Here is a 25,701-nt window from a genome sequence, read left to right on the forward strand (position 1 = left end):
TATAATCGAACAGTACTCTATGGGGAAGGGAGTCACCATCTGGCAGATCCCACTTACAACAATTGTGTTCGAGCTCCTGAGTAGGAGAAAAGCACTCAACTACAAGTCCAGCCAAACCCATACAGGTGGGCAAGATGATAAATAGTGTCTCAGGACCCACAGTATATAACGCTGCTGAGAGATCAAGAACACACAGTAAACAGGGTATATTTCTCTGGGCGACAACCACAGAGGAGAGGACAGAAGGGAAGGACAGAAGCCTGATGTATTGTCCCTTAGAAGATCGTGAGTGGATATAATCTGGAAACGTTTACCTTGGTGATCATGGCTCCAGTTATTATTGATTTAGTCAAATTCAGACTTTTCATGTAGGAATTAAATCTGGAAGACTGATGAAATGTTGCCTAAACTCTACATGTCTACATGCCTTGGCTACTCAAATGGGTTGTCATCAATGTTCACAAAAACGAAATGTCATTTTTATCAACAGACCAAGTTCAAGAAATTCAGGCATGGGTGCAATAATGAATATACACTCAGGCATGCTTCCATGGCAGTAGATCTCTGCAGTTGTAATGGGTGCAGTGTAAATGCTGATTACAGTATATTCGTTTCTGCCTTTTTCTAAAACTGTGCACCGAATTGTACTGTGCACAGAGTTACTATGATTCTTTAATTGAATATATGTGATACATGCTGTGTAAAGGTGCAGAAGGAGGAGACTTACACAAAGGTGTCATGATTGTTGGCATAAACATTTATTTAATTAAATTAAAGAGGAAATCTATTTCTCCCTAACTCTAAGACGGGGTACCCTACCTCAACTAAGGAACTAAGGATTCGGGCAGAATGTCCAACTAAATGAAAAGAGTCCACCTTTGTGTGTTAAAATGACTACTTCTGTCCCTCACACCTGTAACTAATGCTGAATGGGTAGGGGATCGTCTTGGTCCAGAAGAATGACTTCCTTCTTCTGGACAATGGACTATTGTTCAAATTGCAAGTGGGAACTTCACCTGCAAGAATGACCCCCTCCCCCAGGTCTCAATTCCTTTACAAGATACAAAACAAAGTTCCTGCTTCTGATGATGTAAAGTTCTCAGTTCCAATGCAAAAAGCAAAGTTCCAACTCAAACACCATTCCTTATTACCAATATTTCTATTCACTATTGATTTCCTGGAGATGTCTCCATTCTCCAGGTATCTTGTTCTCAATACTTTCACATTGACAAAGGAATGACTCCCTGCCCCAGGCTTTCTTTTGCTTGTCTTCACGGTACACAACACCAGGAGATAGGGCTTTCTTCCCCTGATCTTTCTTGGCTTCACAGTACACAACACCAGGGGGTATGGCTTCCTTCCCCTGATCTTTCCTGGCTTCACAGTACATAACACCAGGGGATATGGCTTCCTTCCCCTGATATTTCTTGGCTTCACAGTGCACAACACCAGGGGCATGGATTCCTTCCCCTGATCTCTCTTGTCTTCACAGTACACAACACCAGGCATATGGATTCCTTCCCCTGGTTTCCTTTGGCTTCACACTACACAAATCGAGGGAGTACGGCATCCTTCCCCTGGTTTCTCTTGGCTTCAAAGTTTCACTTTAGTAGGGAGAATTACTCTCTTGCCCTTCTCAAGCTCTTTACCACAGTTCACGAAGATTGGGGGAATGCCACCCTTCCTGAGGCCCTACTCAGTCTCTTTGTCACAGTTCATGAGGGTTGGGGGAATGACTCCCTTCTCCAGGCCCGTTTTCAGACTTCTTATTTTGGGTTTGCGTCCCAGACCCATATTGGCAGACCTGGTTTACTTCCTTGCAAGCTATTGCAATGAGGAAGAGTGATTGTGATGTTTGTCCTATGTGGGTGCAGGTCCCAGACCCCTGTTAGAAGAGTGGTTGTGATGACCTCTTTATTCCATTGTGGGTCCCAGACCTTTCTCTCCTCCTTATACCTTGTTGGTGATAGACCTGTTTCATTATCATGGTTCTTTTGCTCTCCTTCCTTACCCCAACAGCCCTTGGACCTTTTGAGTCTCTGTTTCATCTTGTTCGCCGGTTACAAGTACTTCTGTTGCTCTGCTCAGCTTCTTGCATTCTCTCTCTGCTTCCGTGACTACTCTGGTAGCTCCGTAGAATTTGGTGCTCGGCAAGTGGTGAGCCTCACCATGACCGCACAGCTGGACGGCTCTGCTCCATCAGACTTCCGCTCTTCCAGTTCTCTGGCCAGCCAGGGTACTGCAAACTGGTTAGGGATGCCTCTTCTACAATTCTCAAATCCAGTAAGCGGCTTCCACTCTGCTCCATGCTGGACATCCTCCAGGCTTACAGATCAAAGGGTCTGTCTGCTTGATTGGTTTACCCTCTTTTATTTTGTATTGGCTTTGGCCAATAGAAATCTGTGAAACACTATACTGACCAATAGTGCTTAATGGAGTGTTATTCATAGCTCTACATCTCCTCCTCATCCCAGTATTTTCCTGTGAGATATCTCTAAGGTCGACCTACCTCTTTTTCATCTCACTACTGCTACTACTATGTACTTGACACATGTACATGGGATGGCAAGGTAAATGAGTTTTAGTTGAGGGGGATTGATGGGAAGCATACCGCGTTCTCTCTGGATAGTTTTCCCTAGTCCCACAGTGGGGGTCCCTCTCCATATGATCCATCCGCTGATTACCACTCCCAGGAGGATTATCAGGTAGCACCCTCACCTCCCTGGCATCATGTGAAGGGGATACCCCTCGGGGAGAAGTGGTGACCTCCAGGGATTTGTCACAGCTGGCAAAACAAGATATCAAGGCGTGAAAACAAAGCTCTTTCTAAAGCAAACCATTTACAGTGGTCCATTAATCCACATCCTCCATAGTAAAACACATACCATTCATCAAAATTGAGTCTCTGTTTCCAATCTTTTAGCTGCAAATATTTAAGATGCTATGCTGGTGAAGATACATATACTTAGTCACTTAAACACATTAAAAAGGGAGGACCTAAAGTGAGGAGTCCCTCAGTTTGCTGCAACAAATGCTTTCCAACTAGTGCAAAGATTTCGGGGCTGGTATTGGTGGTGTTGAACATTTATCCCATTCTACATGCTTCTACATGATAATTTTTGATGTGTTGTTACGATATATTCTGCAGCTCAAGCCAGTCAGGGATCTCTTTCCCCTGCAAGGACTGTGGTGCACAATAAAACTGCTTTTTAGTTTTAAAATCAGGTTCTTTGTTTAAGGAGGCCTCCAACCCATCTCGCACTCAACCTCCACATGCACCCCAAATCACAGTATACCAGGAACGGGGCCGGTGTGTTAAATATTTATTAATTTGTGATTTATTGGAAAAATGTAATGAACAGTTCAATAGCCAACAGGGCGTGGTAACAGTAAGGCCAGCAATGAATGAAGGAATTTGTTTTCTACATCAGGTAAAATGGGTTTTCACTTTATTAGGACAACTGTTATGGGGTAGCACACAAAGGGTCTTGGACTAGAAAAGAATAGGGCTTGAGAACATACTAGCTAGCACACCTTAGGAAACTTGATTTTTGTACATGCAACACATGAAACATAAAAAGTGAATGTAATTGTAAATCCTTTATCCAAACACAGTAGGGGAAGAGGGATAGACTAGGAAAAACAGATTTTTAAAGAGGTCAAGCGAAATTTCCAGGAAAACGAAAATGCAAATGACACTAGTTTTTCTAAGTCTGGGAATGACAGGCAAGCTCTAAGCAATGGAAAGGGAAGGCAATTAGAAATCTGTTATCAAACTATAGTAGGGGAAGAGGGATAGCCTAGGTAAAACAATTTATAAAAGGTTAAGCGAAATTTCCAGGAAAACAAAAAATGCAAATCACACTCATTTTAGCTGAAGCTGCAAATGACAGGCAAGCTGTAATCAATGGGGAATTCACGTAGGAAAAACGGTTTTCAGTTAAAATGATGTAGGCACATAACAGGGAGACTCTGGACAAAGGGATTACTCCCAATAATAAAATCAGTTTGGGTTGACAATGATAGATGCAAATAGAAATTTGTTTGGTAACACATAATTTAAATACATGGACAAATTCATTTTTAGCTAATAATTAATTTAATATCTTTGGGCAAGCACTTTAGGACTATATGACTAACAATACACTGGGAAGGGAGAGTTGGTTTTGAATTCCAACTGTACCTATCCTGCGAAATAAAATGTGAGACTTAATTGATTTAATAAGCAAAATATACTAGGGATCTACACCAGCAACAAAGTATTATTTCTTGGGAAAGTGACAGAAATGCAAGGACACGAAAAGGATTCTTCAACAGGAAAATGAATTAACGACATAGGCACACAAATGTTCTTCAAGTGGAAACGGACTACAATCAACAGGCAAATAAGAGATTATTTTGTTCAATGGAAAAATGACCTAAATGCACGAGCAAACACAGGATTGCCAATGGGAATTATTACTATAATGCACAGACAAATGAAATATTTTTCAATGGGAAAATGACTGAATTACACAAACACAGACAACAGAGGATTTTTCCATGGGGCAATCTCTATGGTGATGCTGAAATATATAGGGCTTATTGAATTTATTGCTGAGGAGGTCTATACATACAAGAAAAGGGGTTTATGGACATCAACGGGGCACCAGGGCTTCACTGAAGGGACCATCAAAGGGTCAGTCAAGGCTTCCCTCTGTCCTCTAAAAATGTCTTAATCCAGCTCCTGGCTTTACTCCAAGATTAGGCCCAATTCTGCAAGGATGGTTCCAGATTTTGGCAGCTGTAAGCCTCAAGATTTTGTAGGGAGAGTCCTCATTTGGGGCCCTGTGAGTGACCTATTTATAAGGCAAATGACATCGAAAATGTGTCATCTTTGTCGCACAATTGATAGGGCAGTGGTCAAGGGTGCGCTTTCATCTGTGGGCTGATAGGTCCAGAGAAAATGGGTGTTTACTGGTAAGCCAACGTAGGATACCCCATCCATCATCTAACTGGGACAGGGGGTTGGATCTGGATTTTGCACATGGAAATCTCACATTCTTACAAATGCCCTTTCTCATCAATTTATGCCACATGAGGCAGCATTTTTGGATACTATATTTTTCAGTGAATTGCATAAACTTTGTTTGATGAATGTGCGACATATTGGTGCAAAGCAACAGTATTTTCTCGTTTATGCCCAAACAATATTACTGAAAAATCTGGCATTTGGTGGGCAGAATAATTATCATCGGTTACACATTTTCTCAAATTGTTATGGTTGTCACAGTTATGCAGAGGTCACAATCATTTTTATTCTTATATCTTTTGGTATGTTGGTGTCACCAAAATCGTTTTGGGCTCACCAGATGCAGCTCACTGACAGCTTTCCGGAAATTCTAACATGAATATTCTGGCATGAATATTATGTATATTACACGATTAAACATATGTCTCCCAAATTACACAATAGACAATCAGCTTCCTCCTTAAACCTAGCCCCCACCTTTGCCATGTGTGGCTGTGACATGAAGAAGGGTCCTGTCTTGAGATTAGATCACATTCCCAGAGCTTCAAAGGGCTAAATGCTAGCTAAGGCCAGTTTTATAGTGGCCTTAAGAGGTTTTAGTCATAAAAACCGGAGAGCAGGAGAATTCCTCATCTCATCCTCCTGACAATGGGCTTGGAAGCTAGTTTCACACTTGCAGAAAATGAAACTTAAGACTTGTCTTTTCCCCCACTGCTGACAACATTTTACATCTAATCCAACCTTAGCAAATGCACACAATCTGAACATGTAACCCTTGCAAAAGTAATTTCCTGCAAGAGTGATTACAGAAGGGCAACAAAATGTTTATTTCAAGACTTTAGCTGAACATGTGAAACTCCTAGTGTTGATGTTTAAAAGCACAATTGCAATGTTACTGAATAAAGTTCCAGTTGTGAAAACTTGCATTCTGTTGCAGTTTCACATTTCCTTGTAGATTCTTATAAGTTAAAGGATTCTTCTGTGATGGGCTCCTTATGAACAGAACTCCAGTTCATTTGTTACACCTTTTGCACACATGATTAAGGAGCATATCTTTATTTGAAAGGGAAAAACTGATTTTTATAGATAATTATTTCTGTCACAGTGAAAGCTCCTTTCTGTTGTGCAGGGTTGCACACAATCTTGGCACTGGACACTGCTGTTTCTGCCAAGATGGTCTCAGTTTTTCCAGACCTTTCACAAACGTTTTCTTAGGTCTTTCCCTCATGTGAGTCATGGAATATTTTCAGGCATCTCCAAGCTTTGACACCGAATTTGCTTCTTTTCGTTTTGACATTACACGGCCTGATTTCCATGTTAACCCAAAACAGGCCTTTTACTGTGGGGCATATCCCCCACTGACTCTGGCCTTTAGTTATGGCATTTTATGGCTATTTCACCAACTATGCATCTGTTGGCAAGTTTCATGTCATTTATTGAAGTTATCCAGTTGAATCTGCTTGTCTGTTTATCTGTGAGTATGATTTGTGCAAGAATGTGCGGCTGATTGCAGGTAATTTCAGGTGGTTGTGTGAACATTGATATTGATATTGACATTTTATTTGGATCACGCTCATACATAGGTGTTACATTCTATTGAGGTTTTGGACTGGATGATCACATATCCTAATAAAGGCTGTTAAGTTGATAAACGTGTAGGTGTTGTGTGATAAGTAGGTGGGTCCTGTTCCGTCATCTCAGTTTGGACTTGCAAAGCAATTCCTTAGTTTATATTAGTTTATTTATTTAAAGAGAGCGCCTAACGCTTACGTATCTGGGCGTTTATGCTTACAGTTACAGCGATAAAACAAGTAGCAGTTGACTTGTGTTACATATCAAGTCGACAAAACAGTAGGAAGGTGAAAATACAGTGTTCATTAGGTACAAAATGCATTCACGCATTCGGTGACGCAGCTAAGATGATATAACAAGTAACATATCAAGATTGCCAAATAAGTAGGTGGTTAGGCTGCGTAAACAGACAGTGCCATAGAGTGGCCCGAGTGCATGGTGAGAGGAATCCAAAGGTGAAGGCCTAAGGTTACCGTGAGAGAATGATCAGCTAATCCGAGAATGCGGGGTTGAAGGGTTATCCACAAAGCTCACCTTATTTCCCGGTCAATTGGTCACGCAGAGTGTTTTGTTTTTGGAAACATGGCAGGGAGAGGTCAGATTGTCAGTAGAGCACAAGCGATGTTAATGTTTTGTCTGCATGTCATTTACAGTCATATACATGTCATTGTGTGTGGTTCGATTGAATGTGTCACACCAATATCTGTTTCAACCTGTTGCCTTTATTTCTTAAAGCTCAGCGAGGTTGAGATTAAATTCTTCAATTGACTGTTCCTCTTTTATCCCTGTAAAGAAGATGAGAGTAACATCTAGATGCCATTTTCCTTATTTTAAGTAGTGCGTGATAGTTTTTTCCAGATTTCAAATTGCAGATCATGTAGAGACTAGATCTAGTTGGGGTGATTGAGGACGATTTTATGTTGAGCTATGTTTAAATAGTATCATTCCGTAGAAACCACTTAGATTCTTGAGCATTCAAGAAAAAAACAACATTCACTGATTGGGTGGTGGTTATGTTGAGGTCTGCTTCATGTGTCATCCTCCCATACTCTCTTCTTTGGATGCCCTTAAAACAGGGGTCTGCAAAATGTGGCTCTCCAGATGTTTCGGACTACAACTCCATCAGCCCTAGCCAGCATATTATATGGTGAAGAATCATGGGAGTCATTGTCCAAAATATGTGGAGAGCTGCAGCACCTCTTAAGAGCAATCCGTGCAGTGGTACTCTTGTTAAAAAGTTTGGGCTTTCTATTACAAAAGAGGTGTGGTGAGCGATATAGTTTCCTCCTTTACTGAATCTGAATCTTGGAGCAGGTGTCACCATTAAGCGATGAGGTGCTCTTACATATGATGGTTGCAGAAGATTTATTCTTCATTAGCACCGTGGAAAGGGGCACTGACCAATCAGGAAGCTCGAAGGTGGGTTGTATCGTCTGCTATAAGCCTATGTTTAAAGCAGCATAAGTGATGCTGGATTGCTCCTCCTTCCTCTTCCCCGCTCGTCCCTTGCCCACAGCACCAACATAGCTCACATGTGGGTGCTAAGGGTGTGTTTCATTAAAAAGAAAAATCTTACCTTGAGCTCAATGCCACTCATCTTTCCCAAGTCTGTGTTCTGTGTTGACGACATCACGGTAATCAACATGGAAAACAGACTAGAGAAATACTGCACAGTGTCTGACATGCAAGCTAAGATTTCTTTTTCGTTAAGTTGAACACACCATTAGCACCTCTGTATAAACTACACGAGTGCTATTGTCGATATAACTCTCGAGGGTAGGCCAACCGCCGCAGGTAACGGGCTGCTGCCCGCTTCGCTAGTCCCTTAACTCAGACGGGCGACTCCCTCAAAATATATAACCTAAGTTTAAGTGGTGACAGTTTCAGACTAAAGATGGAGTTTTGTGTCTTCTCACTGCTTCGCTTTTCTGCATCAGAGAGCTAAAGAGTGTGTATCATTTTCCACCAAGCAGTCAACCTTCCCGCACACAACAGAGGTGAGCTGGACTTGCTTTGATGGCTGAGAAAAATCGATTAAATGCTGCACTTGAGCAGCAATTATCCTTACAGGGCAGACCCCAGATGTCGAAAGTGGCAAAGGCTCTATGTTTCTGAAAACTGCCACTAAGGAGACAATTAGGCACATGGTCAAAGCTAGACAAATGCTACAAACCATTACAAAACAGCACTCAGAATAGATATGCTTTCTACCAGACACACATTTACTTTAGAACCTGGGAGCGAAACTGAAGATGTTTAGTACTTGCAGAAGCATCTTAACTAGCATGTCACAGAGTGAACTAATGTCTTCAATCCCACGTCTATGTGTGACCAACATGAGCACTGAAAGTTGCTAATTCGTCCGTCTGTCTAGTTGCACTGGCCCAGGGGCACTGCTATGACCGTTACACCCGTACAAGCATGCATGTCACTAAAGGCTAAGTACCGTTGTGGGGATGTCTCCACGGCTCTGTTTATTATTTCATAGAACAAACAAGACAGCATTTGCAACCGTTCAGGTTCATAACTATGCACCTATTTCACTTTCCTGTATACAATATAATTAACACAAATTTTCCGGCTTAGCATCAGAGTGGTCAGAGGCTACCTGGAATCTCATTATCAGATGTTTATATGGGCCCCATATGTCCCAGGGCGTCACACTCGGGTGAGCTATGACCCTGTAGTCCGAGTCCATGTCGTGGCAATACAGTGCATCCTTCTTCCATTTAACACATGTAGGTGGATATCCTCTACCGCGGGCCATTGCCACCCGTCTCTTTTCTAATGCCAAGAGCAAACCCAGATAGGTGCCTCACATGCCCTGAAAGGTTCCTTGTGTACCCTAAGAGAGTGACTTATGGTAAGGTTCTCCGCTGATCTGACCCAATGTTTGAAACACCTCCCTCCAAAAGTCCAAAATTGGTGGGCAGTGCAATTGTAAATGCATAAGGGTGGCTGGTGAGTACGCACACCTCAAACACTCATCATAGCTATCCTGAAAGAATCTGTGAAGAGTTTCGGGAGTGTGGTACGTTTGGTGTAGGTATCTGTAGTGCAATAATTTGCAACATATTTCACTAATAATAGTGTCCGGAGCTGGGACATCCGGCCTGCAGCCCTGCGAGGAGAATACAAACATTTTCAAAAGTGTACACTTTGTTTTCCTGCCAATGATCATGGCACCAGGCAGGCACGTAAATTGCCGTATTCCACAAGAGTCTTGTTTTCTGATCATTATAAGAAAACGCCAGGAAGTCTCATTCATTTCAATTAGAGGATTACCCGCCTGATGCCCTCTCTCCCTCGCAGATGTCTAATGGCAATAATACCCCACCACCATTAGCACCCTGTGGGTCGGGCACACAGCTAATCAGGTGCAAAAGAATATGGGTTGCATTAACTGATGCAGCCCATGTTCTTTCATGTTCTGCTTCTCTGTGCCCCCCCCTCCAGCCCACTGCACTGCCTCTCCCTGGCTCCAGCTCCCCTATCCAGGGCCGTCCCGAGGCATGGGCAGTCTGTGCAGTTGCCCAGGGGTCTACTGTTAGGAGGCCTGCAGGAACCAGTGCCTTTCTTGAATATCCCAAGTAATATTGTTTTGAAGAGGGGCTGTGCTGCTTCCATGTACGGGGACTGCTTGTCTGTTTGTCTGATTGAGGCCATGGTGTCACCGCCCAACCCCCTGTGATGCTCCAGAAACAAATACCCTCTCACAGTAGCTCACCAGATGCTCAAGCCTCATATTTACTACTTATCACTTTCTTTCTTCTAGCAGAGCTTTTATAGTAGGATCAATTTATATGTCATGGTTCATTGAAGAGACCATTGTTTTGGACAACATGTTCTTAGCGTTTCTGTGTTAAGAAATGCAAAGATATATTGTTATTGTGAAAGCACACACAAAACACCAATTAGCTGCCTACATCCAAGCCCTTCTCCAGAACAAATAAAATATATCACACAAAACAGTTTGAAACTAACTACATTATTTTCAGATACTCGTATTTAACACCAAAAAGCGTTACATTTTTGATAGAATGTAATATTTTCATCACATGATATCTGAAGCCTACATTTTCCAAACGTTGAAATGCAAACAGGTATCCATTTCACACATTACCTTTTGTTATGAGTCTTGAGAGTACATTTTCAAAACCCAACAGCCATTTTATGTCTTCTGCTGAATTGCATTCTGGTCTCCCATTCATTAAATAATGCCACAAGACGTTTTGCCTAAGATATTTCTTTAAGGATTTTTATATTTGTGTGAGTAACTTACAATGGTTTGTGTATTTTTAAAGTCATCTTTATAAAAAAGAGTATTGTTGAAAGCCAAACTTCGGGATGAGGAGGCGAAATGATGAAAGGGCAAGTGAGTCATGAGTATTTGTCCAGAATGTGGCAAGAGAGGTTGCACTCATGGCGACTCGAGAGGTTATTTTCCCTGGGTGTGGCCATGTTCTGCTTTTGAGGGCACAAGTAGAGGATACATGTGGGTGTACAGCATCCGCCCAATTTTTTCAGAGGGCAGAGGCAACCCCCTTGGACATTTTTGAGGCCAGCAAGCTTGCTCAAGTTTTTAGCTACCAGGATTTTTTGTCATGTTCCCAGTGTAGACGCTTACCCACAAGACCACATAAAAGTGTCTTCAAAGCACATGTCTTGAATTGAGATTTTGTTTTCCAGGGAATATTTCACTATCGATTGTTGGTTTTTAAAAGGTGGGCACATTTTATACTTTGTTGATGTAGTTATTGAAAATTCTCCTCTCTCAGGTTATTTTTCCAGAGTTGATTTTTTTTTTGTTGAAAGGCCAATGTTCTTTTGTCTTGTGCATTTCCTTCAAAAGGGAAATGTCAATTAAACTAAATGTGTATATTTCACTTTAAGATATGTTCACTTACTGTGCATTCATGGGTGCCAGCGTTTGATTTTCGCTATGGGTGCACACGTTTCCACGCCAAATGAAGCGAGGAAGCAGTATCCATTTGCAGATCAAAACAACACATTCTACAGCACATTTTGCAGCGGGAATAGTAGAAAAGCTGTTTAATTCACAGAACGGTATTAACATATAACATCTCAGCAACGTTCTGCTAACCTGCTGAGTTGCCTTTGCAACATTCTGCTATAGGATCCCCTACTTCCCCCTTCTATTCCCACACTAATCAAACTGCGTTGGCATGCTCACCTCTTCCAGTCAAGGCTCTGGGGATACATTAATCAGGCTTTCTTCTCATTTTGAAGTGAGCAGCACTTGATCATTTTGCAAGATGCATGCAAGCACGTCACCAAGCCACGTCACCAAGCTAGAACCCAGCAGAAGAGGAGACAGAAATCCTGCCACAACAAGTGATTAAGAGGAGCACAATATTTAATCCAGATTTATTTTTTCATTTGTGGTCGCCCCATGCAACTACTTTGCAGAATCTGCACAGGGGGAAAATTACATTCCTGCCCCTGTACTACAAGGGGATTGGCTGCAACTGTGACCTCTTCTCCAATGTTCTCAGCTCCTATGCGTACATTATTGAGCCCCACGCTTTATTTTGGACATGTACCCTATTAACTTTCTTAAATTTGAAGACCTGCTAAATTGCCTACTCTCAATGCCTCACGATCTCCAAGGTAAGTAGGCTCTATCACACTATAATACCATGCAGTAGGATTCTCAACTTTCCCTGGCTGCCCAAGGCCCAATACCTGCCCTGACATGACATCCTTGGAACCTGCTTATTTCGTTTGACAGTAAAAATAATCCATATCTGTTGCTTGTGAAATAAAAGCATATTGATAGTTTGGACAATATGGCAAAATATATGAAAACAAACATGGAACTTCTGGAAAAGCAGCAGTTAACTTCAGTTAGCAAAACACAATCACGATAAGTTTGCAATGCCTTCCACAGTCAGATGGTATTTTCAAACCAAAGTTTCAAAAAGCCCTTTGCAAACAATATTTCTACTCCTTGCATCTGGAAAGAGATGTGTTCAATTGCTTGAATTGCAGAGTGGTCTCAAATCCCGCCTTCACCTCTTAACCAATCGTTTTATTTCACTATGCCTTATTTGCCAAAATTAGAAGTCTCCATAAGGTATTCAGCTCACACTGTCTGTTACTTAGAAAAGCCTCTCTCCTGATTTTGCCACATAGGTAAATATTAACAGTGACAATTCATATACTGGACGTTACCGTTTATTTATCTCCTGCCCTACTCATGGCAATGTGTTTTTAATTTAATTTCCCATGATGACTTTCTGTATTAAAGTCTCATTTTGGAATATTTTCTATAATATCACTGATGTCACTATTTCCGCAAATAAGGGGCCCCCACACATCATTTGCTGCCGAGAGGCCACACAAACCCTAGGGTTGGCTCTGCCCCTATCACCTGCACATAACCACAGCGATCTTCCACAAAAGCATCCGCGCCACCATCAGCATCTGCGACAAGAAGATGTGAGTGCTACAGGTGGATTAAAATGAAAACAATGAAAGGGTTAGCAGTTCAACCACTCCTGTCAAAAAGTTGATTGCTTCATTTAACAAACACTGGAACTGGACCTCCTCTGACAGTAGGGAGTTGTTCACTGCTAACGCTGGCAGTTTTGTACATTTCTTTAGCCTGAATCACCCTTACAGATAATTGCAGGGTGCAAATGGCAAAATTAACGTCTGCGATATTAGCACCTCTGCGCACCCTAAGGATCCCTTCCTTCAGGATGTCCCACTCAACTGCCATGGGTTCCCCCTGGCCCCAGTGCCAAGGCCTTTTTTGGTGATTTAGGTATTTCGCCATTCAATGCCTTCTAACATATTCTCAAGGCCTGGTAATGGCCTTTGGTGGCAGGCCATTACCGGGAGGGTCAGCCCACTGCCAAAGTTAATATCATCCCAGTAAGTGCTACTTCGCTCAGGACCTTATTTTGATGGAAGCCCGAGCACACAGGCTGACCTGGTCAGAAATGGGACCACCAAACCATTAAGCACCACTTCAATTGAGGCATAGACCTTTACTGGCAATGAAATGTTGCCCTCTGTTTTTGTATCACCTGAAGATGAGCAACTCTGGTTGTCCATTCTCGCGTTTACACTGCGGGCGATCAAACATTGTTAGCTAACCACTATTTTAATCCGCAAGTCTGAAATATAGTCTTAATTCCTCTGAAGGTGCAAAACTATTTTATATCCGTGGTTATTCTGTCCAATTCTGGGTCGAAACGCACTCTTGGCTGTGTCCCTTAAGGTCAGGGACTCACACATGTATATGCTAGTTTTGCCATACATATTCATGCCACCTTTTTGCTAATAAATGTTTTCTGATGGTGATGGAACATGCTATGGTTTGATTTGTTCTATTGAAAATGCATGGCGTGCTTTATGACACACTATTTTCTAAAAGTGGCACCTATTAAATCTGAGCTATCTATGTTTCAGACAACACACACTTAATTAGGCAGTTTTGTCCAGAAAAAAATAACAGAAATGCATGATTCACATATGAGGGCAAACTAAGTTTGTGCTTATCAAGCGTGTACTAAACTATGAATAATTCTCATTTCTGGGTACCGTTTTGAGTCATTACACCAAATTCTGTAGACATAAATTGATATAATACGGCTAAGCCTTTTCACAAATGCAAATTGGATCATATTTACTGTACAAGATTCAATTTAATTTCTTGAACTTGCTTTCTTGTAGACTGGTTACAAGGGTCTCCTGAAGATTAACCTTGTATGCTCATAATAATAAAGGCTGCAAGACAGTTCTGTGGGTTGAGCGCCTGCTGCAGAGATCTATATCGTCAGTGTTCAAAATGTACGAAAAGAAGTAGTGGAGCTATGTTCCCTGCCAGTCTGCCCCACTCTCCACAAACCCCATTGCTACGCCCCCTCCCACACACAGTCCAAACCCCCAAACAAACACACCTGTTATTTAAGGGAATGTCCACACCGACCCTGATGGCCCAAAAGAAGGACAATTGTCCTTTACAGAAATGGGCCCCACCATCCAGAAGTAAAATCAGTGATGGTGTTGGCTCCAGGAGGATGGAGTTAACCGCACACAGCAAATCCCAGCGACTCTGCAAGCAAACATCAACAGCACATCAGCAAAAACGGCTTCTGCTGCAGAACAATGGTTGCGTAGTGCCAGACAAGCAGGTTTGCTGGGATATTGGTAGCCCAGCACCCTTCCAGGTGGTAGCATCTTACACAACCAAGGGGGGAAACCCTGGATGTGAAATGCACTAAGCATCAGCAAATCGGTCTGGAAAATGGCCATAGAAGGCCTGACCCAAGCAGATGAGGAGAACCAGGTGCAGGATGCTGTTGACCTGGGAAGGACACCCAATACTCGAAAATGTAAATCAGAGCTCAGGCAAGAGCCACTAGTCCCAACAGTATGGCAAGACTGAGTCTCAAACTTGGATACACTGTTTTTTGTTTTTGTTTGCAACGTCGTCAAGCAGGTAATCCAACATGCGTGGCTTAAAGAAATCAAGCAGAACTGAGCTCAGGAACAGGGTTTCCCTTATATGTACCTTTACCTCCAGGGACTCTCTTCTGTCAGCCCACCAATCCGATTAGGGGATTTAAAACAAAAGTGTTGGTTGCCAATCAATGAGATTGGCCCCAGAAACCACCACACCCAATGCCCCACTGTTAAGATGGATTTTCAGAAAAAGATCTGTGTACCAATTCTGAGAGGATACCCCATTCTGGTGAACAGGGAAATACACTATTGTCTAGCCAAACTCCTATCAAGGTATTGTGACTGAGCAATAAAGCTTAGTCTTAGGAGAGTCTGAGAGTGGTGAAGAGTTCAGTTAAGCACATCCTTCTTACTAACAATGCATAGTTTTATATTAGACCTACAACTACTCTTGGCAATAAACAAAACACAGATAAGTTTAAGAGCACTAACACTTTACTTTTGAACATAGTTAGGTCAGTTTTAGAACACTGCAATGTAGCAAAACAAGTGAAGAGAGAACAAGGTATGTACTAACCAAATTAGAGAACGAATATGTAATAAAGAAAGGATTTTACAATACAATACACAGCCTTATAACAATAAGGCACTACACTTTAAAAGTCCTTCCCCAGCCAGACAAGCAGCACCTTATTGCCCTTAGAGTCACAGGTTCTAATACAACTCTTTTCAGGAGACCAGTAGTTTTTTAACATGTCTGAACAAGTGTTGGAAAAGCCAACAGGCAGTTGTATGTGTTTCAAAGTTCGGAACAATGAGACTAAGGTTCTTGGGAGACTGTCTCTTAATCCAACAACTTTAGGAGAAGTTCAGGGGAGGATCCTTGGCCAGAACTTGAGCAATCATATTCAGCCATCAGAGAATTAGGGCAAGGACTTTACACCCTGTAAACCCCATGGAGGGGCTGATGGAGGGGGTAGGACAGGTATGTTTCCTCACATCTGCATACTGATTCACTCAGGAACCACTTGAGAAGCTCCTGAAATCTTCTCACCCCCATGCTCCATGTCCTGGTTCCGTTGGAGTGGGTCTAGGGGTCACTGGTGCAAAGGTGACTTTCGATGTTGGGATTAAGGTGTGGCTGCCAGCGGTTCCGCACTATGACAAGATGGCTCCTAGCTCTGGACAGCTGAGCGAACCAGACACAATGAAGAAGAGCTCCCCACATTTTCGAGGACCCCCAGGTGGAGATCAGCGATGGCCACAGTGAAGTAATGGCAGAGGTCGTACACCCTGGCAGAAACAAAGAGCTGGTCCTTCAAGGCAACTCTTCATGCAGAAGAGCTGTAACTGCAGGGCGTGGCCTCTTGTTTCACAAGAAGAGGGCCTGCTGAGTTCCAAGTCCAAACTCGAGATGACAACCATTGCTGCGAGGTAGCCCAAGAGGAAGCTGATCAGCCCACAGGATGGTTACAGAACATCTTCGAAGGCTTGCAAGGGAAGTATCCCCAAGCAGGCATCAAGACCAGTTGTTCCCACTGGTCCAGGGGTCGAAGCACTGATGAAAGCCTTCTGGAGGGCAGATATGGAGCAGGGCTTCACCGGGATGTTGAAGAAGAGAATATTGGTAAGCTGCAACGACGATTTCCACGTCTTCAGCGAAATGCTCATCTTCGTAGGTGTCTTAGATTCAATAACGATCAGATGAATGACTGAAAACCTCCTACTTTTATTCAGTGTTTGAGCTTGAGTTATCCCCAAGGACATCATTAAAACTTGCAAGGGCCGTTCACTGCAGGGCAGCCTCTGGCCAACACATCTGTGTAGCAACAGTCTTTAAAATGGGCTTGGACTCAGACCAGACCCTAAATCCGGCCACATACACGTACTGCCACTTTGCCCGGGAAAGGTGCAGCTTTCTCAGGGAATGGGCTTGCCACATATGGCAAATGTGGCCCTAAGAGGGCAAGAAGAAAGCCAAAATACAAGATGGCCAAAGGATAAGTGAAAATATCATGGTGCGCACATTTTAGAGTAAATGGTAGTCTGAAGGGCATTAAAAGGTGCAATACAAAAGTGCAGGTGAGAATAAAAAGAAACACAGTAAAAAAAGATCCACTGCCAACTGCCTGTCATGGACACATCATGCAAGTAAACACAAAGATACCAAAAACAACGTTAAAGGTACACAAAGTATTCCTACCACACTTCACTGTAAGATGAAGAGTGCAGTGTAAAACAAACACAGCATGTATGGTGAGCAGAGTTCTCCTGCACGAATAGCCAAAGGGGCTGATCCGTACCCCAAAATAGAGGAGTTTAGCAAGGCAAGTGAAGTAAAAGGGCTTCACTTGCCTGCAAAAGTCAAAACAAGTACAAAAAAACAGCAACATGTTGTGTAGCTCATCGATGTCTAAGGATGGAAAGCAGCGAAAAAAGAAAATCTTTCTAAACACCCACATCCATAGGAAGTATAGTGGCCTGTCCAGGGCCAAAAACTGAACTAAACCAGTCCAACCCACCGCAAAGGCTGCCATCTTGAGCTCACAAAGAGTCTAGAGTCTAAATACTAGCAGCCACCACCCTACCCCCTTAAAGCAATGCATGGTGCCATAATCATCCTAGGACAAAAATGAGGTGTCTGAGATGTACCCTTGAGACAGAGAGCCTTATTGGCAAACCAATACAATAGATCTCCATTAAAGAAAAACATTTAGCGGCAGAAGAAGACGGGCCCTTCACGAAAGCTCAATTTGTCTCCAAAATATAAAGGGGAAAAAAGTAGAAAGAAAAGGGATCCCATAAAATGAGTCTGCAGAGCCCTCACAAATGGATTTCTACCCTAACACTGAGAATGCGAGACCCACATGCTCAACCCCTTTGTTTCTGATCTTTCCTAGGGTTATTCCTGATCCTTCTGTGTATTTGTTCTCCATGGAAAAGCAGTGTTTGCCAACCGCTACTGTCTCATTTACATTTCTTACCACAAACAGGAATGACAATGTATTTTTATAATATAGAAAGATGACATGGTGTCTTTCTGAAATACATACGCTGTCATGGTCACAATGGCATAACTCCATGCAGACCCCTTAGGGTACCATGTGAACCATGTGAAGTCATGCTAATTCCTGCATGTGGTAATCCTGACGGGAATACAGCATTTCTGCTAATGACCCGTTTCAGAGCCAATCTCAACTATTAAGCTGCTAAATTATGTTTACACACAGTGATCTGCCGCAGGCACTCAACTCACTGACCTATGGCTCACAAGCTTAATTTTCTTGGAAATCGGGGGTTACAATCTATAGCCTCCTGTCCAGACGAACTGCAACTAATTAGAATTATTTTTTTCCAAGAGTCTCAAAAAATGACAGAGAAAATTAAGACTAGCAGGAAATCACTTTTCTACTGGAAATCTTGTTTTTTCTCATAGGGCAAAGAAGTTGAAATTCACCCTGTGTATTTGCAAGGGGGCTCTCTCTCCCACACGCAGGTTTTGGCCTGACTGTTTCAGGACAGCAAGTTGCGATATGGCTGTATCCGGCGTGTCTTGTTCCAGCGCATGGACATGTATATTCTGTAGTTCGTGATCCTCTCGCCTCTTTTGTGGTTTAAAACATTTTAAAAATGTAATCAATACACTGGTTAAAGCTGACCTTCTGACAGTAAATGCTTCTCTCCCTCCAGTGCTGAACTGCAATGTCAGGTGCATGAACGGAGGGAGCTGCAATGAAGACTCGTGCTCCTGCCAGAAAGGATACACTGGAACACACTGCGGACAACGTGAGTCTTTATGCAATGCCTGAATCCATGCTTTGGTTTATTCAATGCGTTAAAATGTAGGTTCACTCGGTAATGGCCCAAAATGTCGCCCTCAGAATTGCGACTCCCGAAATTCCGAGCCCCTTACACCACGTATATATGTGGGGGTATTGGATATAATAGTACTTTAATAGTAGTATGGGGGGATACAGGAGGGCTTCCCCCCTCATATGTATGTGGTGTAAAGGGGGTTTAAAAAACAAAATAAAAGTCTTCATTTCCAGCCGTCGGAATTCTGGGGGGTCGTAGTGATCACATAGATCCAGTTCACTCAGCTTCCAGGTAGCGGTCCTTTGTGTCTCCTCTCCTGCACAACTAGAGCAATACGGGAAGGACACACATCACCAGAATGTCTCAACGTGCTTATCATTTCGGGGGGGGGGGCTAGAGTGTCTTTTAAAAAAAAGTTCGAAATTGCACTGTAGGGGGCGGTGGACCTTTGCACTTAATTTGAAAAGGTATCCTCAGTGCAATTGTATACCTTATGAAAATGGCATGAAATGTACAGAGTAAAACACAGGTGAGCTTGCCTTTACTCCTCATTTTTCCACTCATTTTGAAAAAGTGGAATTGTGGGAGGCATGAACATTGGATTCCTCTTTAATCCGCTTGCTAACTTCCATTGCGTTACCACCAGCATGAAATTCACATGCTGGCAGAAATGCTGTTGGATGTGCAAGGTGGCTTGGTAAAGCTGGCAAACTGGATACAGTTTCTCTGCTTTACCCATTCCAATTGGCAAATCCATTAAAATGAACGAAATTAGCAAATGTGGCAGGAAAAGTGGCAGTAAGCACAACTGTCACTTTTCCTGTCACTTAGTGGCAATTTAGAAAATTGGAAAATTACCAGACCCTCTCACGTCCCAGGATTTAGAAGAATTCTCTAGAAAGTCCCAGTGCATTGAAGCAGATAAAAGAGCAAATGCACTCTACTTTTGCATCTTAACTCATAGACACAGCTCATGCTTGTGTTAAAGCATTGTAAATAAACGTAAACGCTTTGGTTGTCAGGGTGACACAAGAGCTAGAGAGTAAGTAGGAAACGTCCAAAATGACAGAGCAAAAATGTCCGAATGCCTGATTTGGCTGAATTCCGAATGACCGAAAAAGTTTGACGAGATCACGCATTCAGTGCTGGGGGCTGCAGGGGTGTCCCCTGCACCCTTACTCACTATATTGTGAGCGGGGGTTGCAAGGGTGTCCCCCGCAGCCATCCCAAACAAAAAAAAGGGAAAGGACGCTGCGGCGCCGGTTCCCGATCACGGAACTGAAAGGGAACAGGCGTCGAAGGGACACTGCGAGTCAGCGGCCGCAAGGTAAGTAGGGGATGGTGGGAGTTTGATAAGGGGGGTGGTCGAGATGTGGTGGGGATGTGGGTGGGGCGGGGACCAAGTTGTAAATGTTCAGGGAAGAAAAGACAGAAGGATATTTCAGAAAAAGAATCTTGTCTTTACTCCCTCCAACATTTGCATCGGGGGCTTTCAGCCCCGATCCAGTAAGTAAGGGTCTTGGTTTCTAGATAGATCGGTTGATAACTGTTACCAATGTAAAATGATCGAGATAACATGTCTTTAGGAAACCCCTTTTAGGAGGGGTGAAAGGACTACATGTTCAATGCTTTCTAAATGACTGGATTAGCTCATTAGTGAGTATATGGTCCTTTATTATAATTGAAGATTCAAGTTCACTTCTGTGCAGATGAACTGGAAAAGACCTTAGGAAAGAGCACACCCTCCCTCATCTCCAACTCAGATTCAGCCATGGAGTTGATCAAGGCCCGTATGCAGAACATTTAAGAATTAATCCAATGTGGTAGTCTTTCAGCAAATTCGTTGGGAGGACCATCCCCTACATCCCCAATGGACTTTATACATTTTACAAGGCAGAACGGCATGAGACACTTGAATACAGCAGTACGTATCGGCTGTGATTTGACCCCGTTTCCCATTGTTGATCCTAATTCCAGCCCTTCAGAAGAGACCAGGTTTTCATTTAGTAAGACCAGAGTAAGATTCTTGGCAGGTGTGCCAGCAGATCCCTTTCCTGCCGATGCCAGTCGATATCAATGTGGCTGCTTGCAAGAGAAATGTTGATGTGTTCAGTGTTTTGTAATTGCCAAAGATTGGTTACCCAAGGAACACCATTGAAAGATCTATGCTAGACATGCACAGAATCCAAGTATTCCCTAACGTCCTTAAGAAACCTGTGCGGCCTCCTGCGATGACTACGTAGCTCTTAGTACTAACTCAACACTGTGGTTTGGCTTTCTGTGTGTGGCAGTGGCTGCCTGGCGAATAGTCATCTCCGTTCAAATGCTCAAAGTAGCACTGTTTGGCCTTTCAGCTCAGGAGGCCTAAATCACTTGATAGATATGTGTGACAAACCCTTAATGACGTCAGTGAAGCCAAAATGCATCTGGGGGTCATGTTTCCTGGGAGATGTAGGAGTTATCTTACGTTACATTGGTTGCTTGCACGGTGCTTTACATAGCTGTTGAATACAGTCAGAAAGATGAAAAAAGGAATAGGGTAGAAGCAGAAAGGGGATGATGCCATGAAGGATGTTATCCTAGTTGCGTATGTTTTGCCTTACAATGCTCTCAGTTTTTCCAAAGTACTGGCAGTGAAGAGAGGCGAATTAGAAGTTTCGAGGGAGAGGGAGAAGTGGTGAAGAGCGTAGTAGTAGAAGTATGGAGGGAGAAGTGGTGAAAAGAGGAGTATTAGAAGTATGAAGGGAGAGGTAGAAGCATAGTCAAGGAGAACATGATATGTACTACATATCATATTATTTTGGCTGCTTTTAAAGAGTCTTACATTACAGAAGGGCCACAGCACTGAAGAGAAAGAGCAGAGGAGGAGGGGAGGCAAACAACCCAGGAACCAAATTAACAAAGTAAGCACCACTGTTCCAAAAGGTCTGCACATGTTGGGCTACAATGCACCTTTTGGGCCGCCTTATACTTATTTATCTCAAGTTGGTCTGAGCCCAAAATAAATTTTGTACGATGCTGGTAAAGTAATTGCCAGTGAATACAAAGTGTCGAATCAAGATTTCCATCACTTTTGTTGAAGTGCCGGAACCTGGCACATTTACCAAAGGGAGATAAGAACGCCTGGCGTATCTTCCTGTGGTTTATGAGGCTTCCTTCACATTCCTGAGAGAATGGAATAAAACTAATAAATTCACACCTCGCACAAGGAATCATGCTGGCCTGAGAGTGTCGCACCCTGCGTGTATAGCATGCAGAATAATGGCTGGCACAGCACGAAGCAGTTAGGGGCAATACCCAGCACACCATGAACCTTGGCCATATGAAAAGTCTCGAAAGGTTCAGCTGGTTCGTTTCTTCAGTAGACTTATGCCTGGGCTATCTGCTCCACATCCCCATGGTTACCTGGGTTGCATAGAAAGATGACTGACTCACATTGTCATGGGGGAAATTCAGTTCCAAGGCACGGCAAACGTCCCCCATCGGGACACCCAGACCCTGTAATCAGTAATTGAAAATGGTCAACAGCCAGACATATGTTAACGATGAATAAGCAATAAATACTTAAGGGTACCAATGAATGGGATGTTTGACTGAGGTGATTGTAGTGTGTGTGGAGGTGACAGAGTTACCTCATGCAATGCTGTGATCTTCACAGTCTTTCCTCTATCTCTACGATTAAGTGAGAGTCCCCCCCCCCAAAAAGTGGAAGAAACTCTAGGGTATGAGGGAAGTTGTGTCCTACTGGAGCTGAGAGATGCTCAGGGCAGTACAAAGCAGATGGAGAGGATTACCAATGATCAATATCAAATGCATTCAAAGGTAGTCATGTCAAAGCATAAAGTGGAGGCTACGCTACATCACACGGGAAGAGCAAGATTTCAATCATGATGCAGAAATGCTGGAAAGTTGTTTAAAAGAGGCAGAGAATGGCTCCATACTGAGACGGAAGATGCTCAAATTAGATGACAGCTGAACTGAAAGAAATTCCTTGAAAAGCTGATGGACAGTGAATAACCATACATCCTGCAAATTCAAGAGGTTTGCACGCAGACAATGTGCTGGAGAGACAGAAGGGGCAAGCTGGCAAGAAAGCTGATGCATCCGGTAGGCAATCAGAGCTGGACATCGCATACAGGAGCCATGAGCAGAGAGTGAGGGAAACCTAACTGAAGGTGGAGAGAAGAGAGGTGAATGGCTCAGAGAAGGAGGCTGAGAGGAACAATTTAAAGTCTTGGCTGCTAAACCAAACGAGAATCCCACCCACAAACTGGGAAAGAAACACTGGCCAAAGAAACATGGTTGGGAAGAGCTGAGGGTAGAAGGGAAACCCAGAGCATTCTGGAACTTGAAGTATAGGTTCTTAAATATATAACATCAAAAGTGAACATTGGGATTAAAAGAGCTAACACCCATCACATCCTGAAACTTCAAGCAAAGTTACACCAGTTGAGTTCAACATTGGGATCAGAAAAAAGAAAACCCAAGGCATTTTGGAGCTTGAGGTGAAGGGTGCCAAACATTTGAGATTATGGCAGTTGGGAAATGGGATCAGCATTTAAAAGACTCAGTTCATTTTGGAACTTGAGGTGAAGGTTCCCAAACCTATGAAAATGGAATTCAACATTTGGATCAGAGGGTGTGCATTTGGGAACATTTGAGAACAATTGGTAAAGAATTCCAAATTAACAACAACTCAATTGTCTACTGGGATTAAAAATGAGAAATCTCTGTGTATTCTGGAAGTTGAAATGAAGGAGATCAAGCATGCAATTAAATGTTATAGACCAAGGGTTCTGCTTTTAGCACAGTATAATGAGCCGCCTGCGGTTATTTCTTGAGGCAAACACAAGAGCTTTAAATTGGGGAAAGGGCCATAATCTCAAACGATAAAAATCCCTTACAAGGTCTATATGGGTATTAGCACAAAAAGATGTGCAATTCAAAATGGAAGTGTTTTTGTGGGGGAAGGGTGAGTGAGAACACAAGAAAGTAATTTGTAATGTTATTTTAATTACCATTAATCTAATAACAATACACTTCACACACTTTGTTTTATTGCTTCTTGTTAATTTGGTATATTGAACTGCACTTGCTCCTCTCTCTGACCTTACACACCTGAAGACAATTGCTTTTCAGGCTGCTGTACAAATCAAAATGTATACTATCAGGTCTATACCAGAGATTACAGACTGTTTTCCGAACATACTGGTTGACTGAGAGGAGTTCTATAATTTAGTCAATGTACTAATGGCGTAATAGAATGTTGGGATACAAAGAGAGGAAACCCAGTGCGCTGTGGAACTTGAGGTAGAGGGTCCAAAACATATAACACTGCAATCAAAAATGTGGGTCTGAAGAGAGAAAACCCTCTGTACACTGAAATTCTAGCAGTAGGCTCCCAAACATGCGTTAGCAGAATTGGGAATTGATATTCAAAGGGAGGAAACCCCTAGTATCTTAGAACTTAAAGGAACGATTCCCACAGATTCAACAGAACAGTGAATATTGGAGACAAAAGAGGGAATATCCAGTGCATTCTGGAACCTGAAGTGAATATTTCCAAGTGTACAACAGAGCAATGTAATGTTGTGTTACAAAAGAGAGAACACTTATGGCATTCTGGAATTGGAAGTGAAAGTTCCCAAGTCTGCAATAGGGCAATTGAACATTACGATCCACAGGGTGAAAACCTACTTCCTACAGACACCGGAAATGACGGTTCCCAAATGACGGTTCCCAAGGATCCACCACTTGAACGAAGCAGCAATCCCATTGTACCCTCAAACCTGGAGTAAAGGTTTCTAAAAATATAAAGAGTGCATGGCAGCGATCAAAGAGTAATACCCATTGGTTATTGGAACTGTTAGTTAAGACTCCCAAACACATTTCGATGAACAATTCACAAGAGCTCCTAAATCAAGTTTCAACAAACATCCTCACCATTGTCTACAAGAAATAAAAACGTTCGTATTTTCCAAATTGAATTTTCAGACTTATGGCTTCATTCAGGTCTCCTCCGGGATCTGCTCTGTGAATAACTGAATCTTCAGTTTCCAGTGGTGTATATCAGGCCCGTTTCAGACACACTCAATTGATGCATTTTCGTTGAAAAAGGTTAGCTTGACAAATATTTCCTCTTGTGAGGATAGGAATACCACGCGATCAGTGCTGATAGACTGAAAGGAGTTGATTGAAAAAAAGGTGGACTGCGGTTGGAATGTCACAGACATTGGGCGCATATGTGTTTTTTCTGTAATATCATTTGTCAGGATAACTGTACTCTTAGGAACGACTATAACCTGTATGCTCCCAGCCAGCAATGTGGAGAAGTCTTCTCCTGAGAATGATCACATGCTAAAATAGCTTGCAATAGGTGCCTGTACCCATTCAAAAGGCCCTTCCAGAGCAGAATATTTATTTGTCTATCGGTTTGATCCGCCAAGAAGGGTAACACAGCTCAAAATCCAAAATAAATTTCATCTGAGCAAGAGTAGAAAAAGCAACCATAACCACGTGTGTGTGGACTATCAGTGAGGTACAGTTGCATCTCTAGGTACAGGGAGAAAAGGGTCCATGTCTGGACTACCCTTCTCACTCAGCGTGAAATTCTAAGTGCTTTCTAATTAGCCAACAATATGAGAAGTGCTCTAAGGAGATTGATAGCTAGAAAAGCTTTCTTCCAAGGGCCGCAACCCAGTCAACATGTCCTCACTCATATGTACCTCGATGTGCCATGATGGAGGTGAATTGCAACCTCCCATATGGGAAATAAAACCTAAATTGCCAGGGAGACGGTGCATATAGTGGTGACCCAGTTCTTACACTCAGTAAAGTGGGACTCTTGAAAGGTAAGTGCACCGAAA

At 42.7% G+C, this 25,701-nt stretch overlaps 1 protein-coding gene across 1 annotated transcript in view; it reads left to right on the forward strand.

Moving 5' to 3' along the window:
• Positions 1-25,701, forward strand: part of LOC138577245 (fibrillin-2-like) — a 454,244-nt gene that overhangs the window by 124,900 nt on the left and 303,643 nt on the right. The window contains exon 5 of the mRNA XM_069649613.1: positions 18,710-18,805. Coding sequence (XP_069505714.1) covers positions 18,710-18,805 — 96 coding nt within the window. The remainder of the gene's footprint in view (positions 1-18,709; positions 18,806-25,701) is intronic.

This window comes from Ambystoma mexicanum, chromosome 1p (assembly GCF_040938575.1).
Source record: "Ambystoma mexicanum isolate Mex_15411 chromosome 1p, UKY_AmexF1_1, whole genome shotgun sequence".
Lineage (NCBI taxonomy): Eukaryota > Metazoa > Chordata > Amphibia > Caudata > Ambystomatidae > Ambystoma > Ambystoma mexicanum.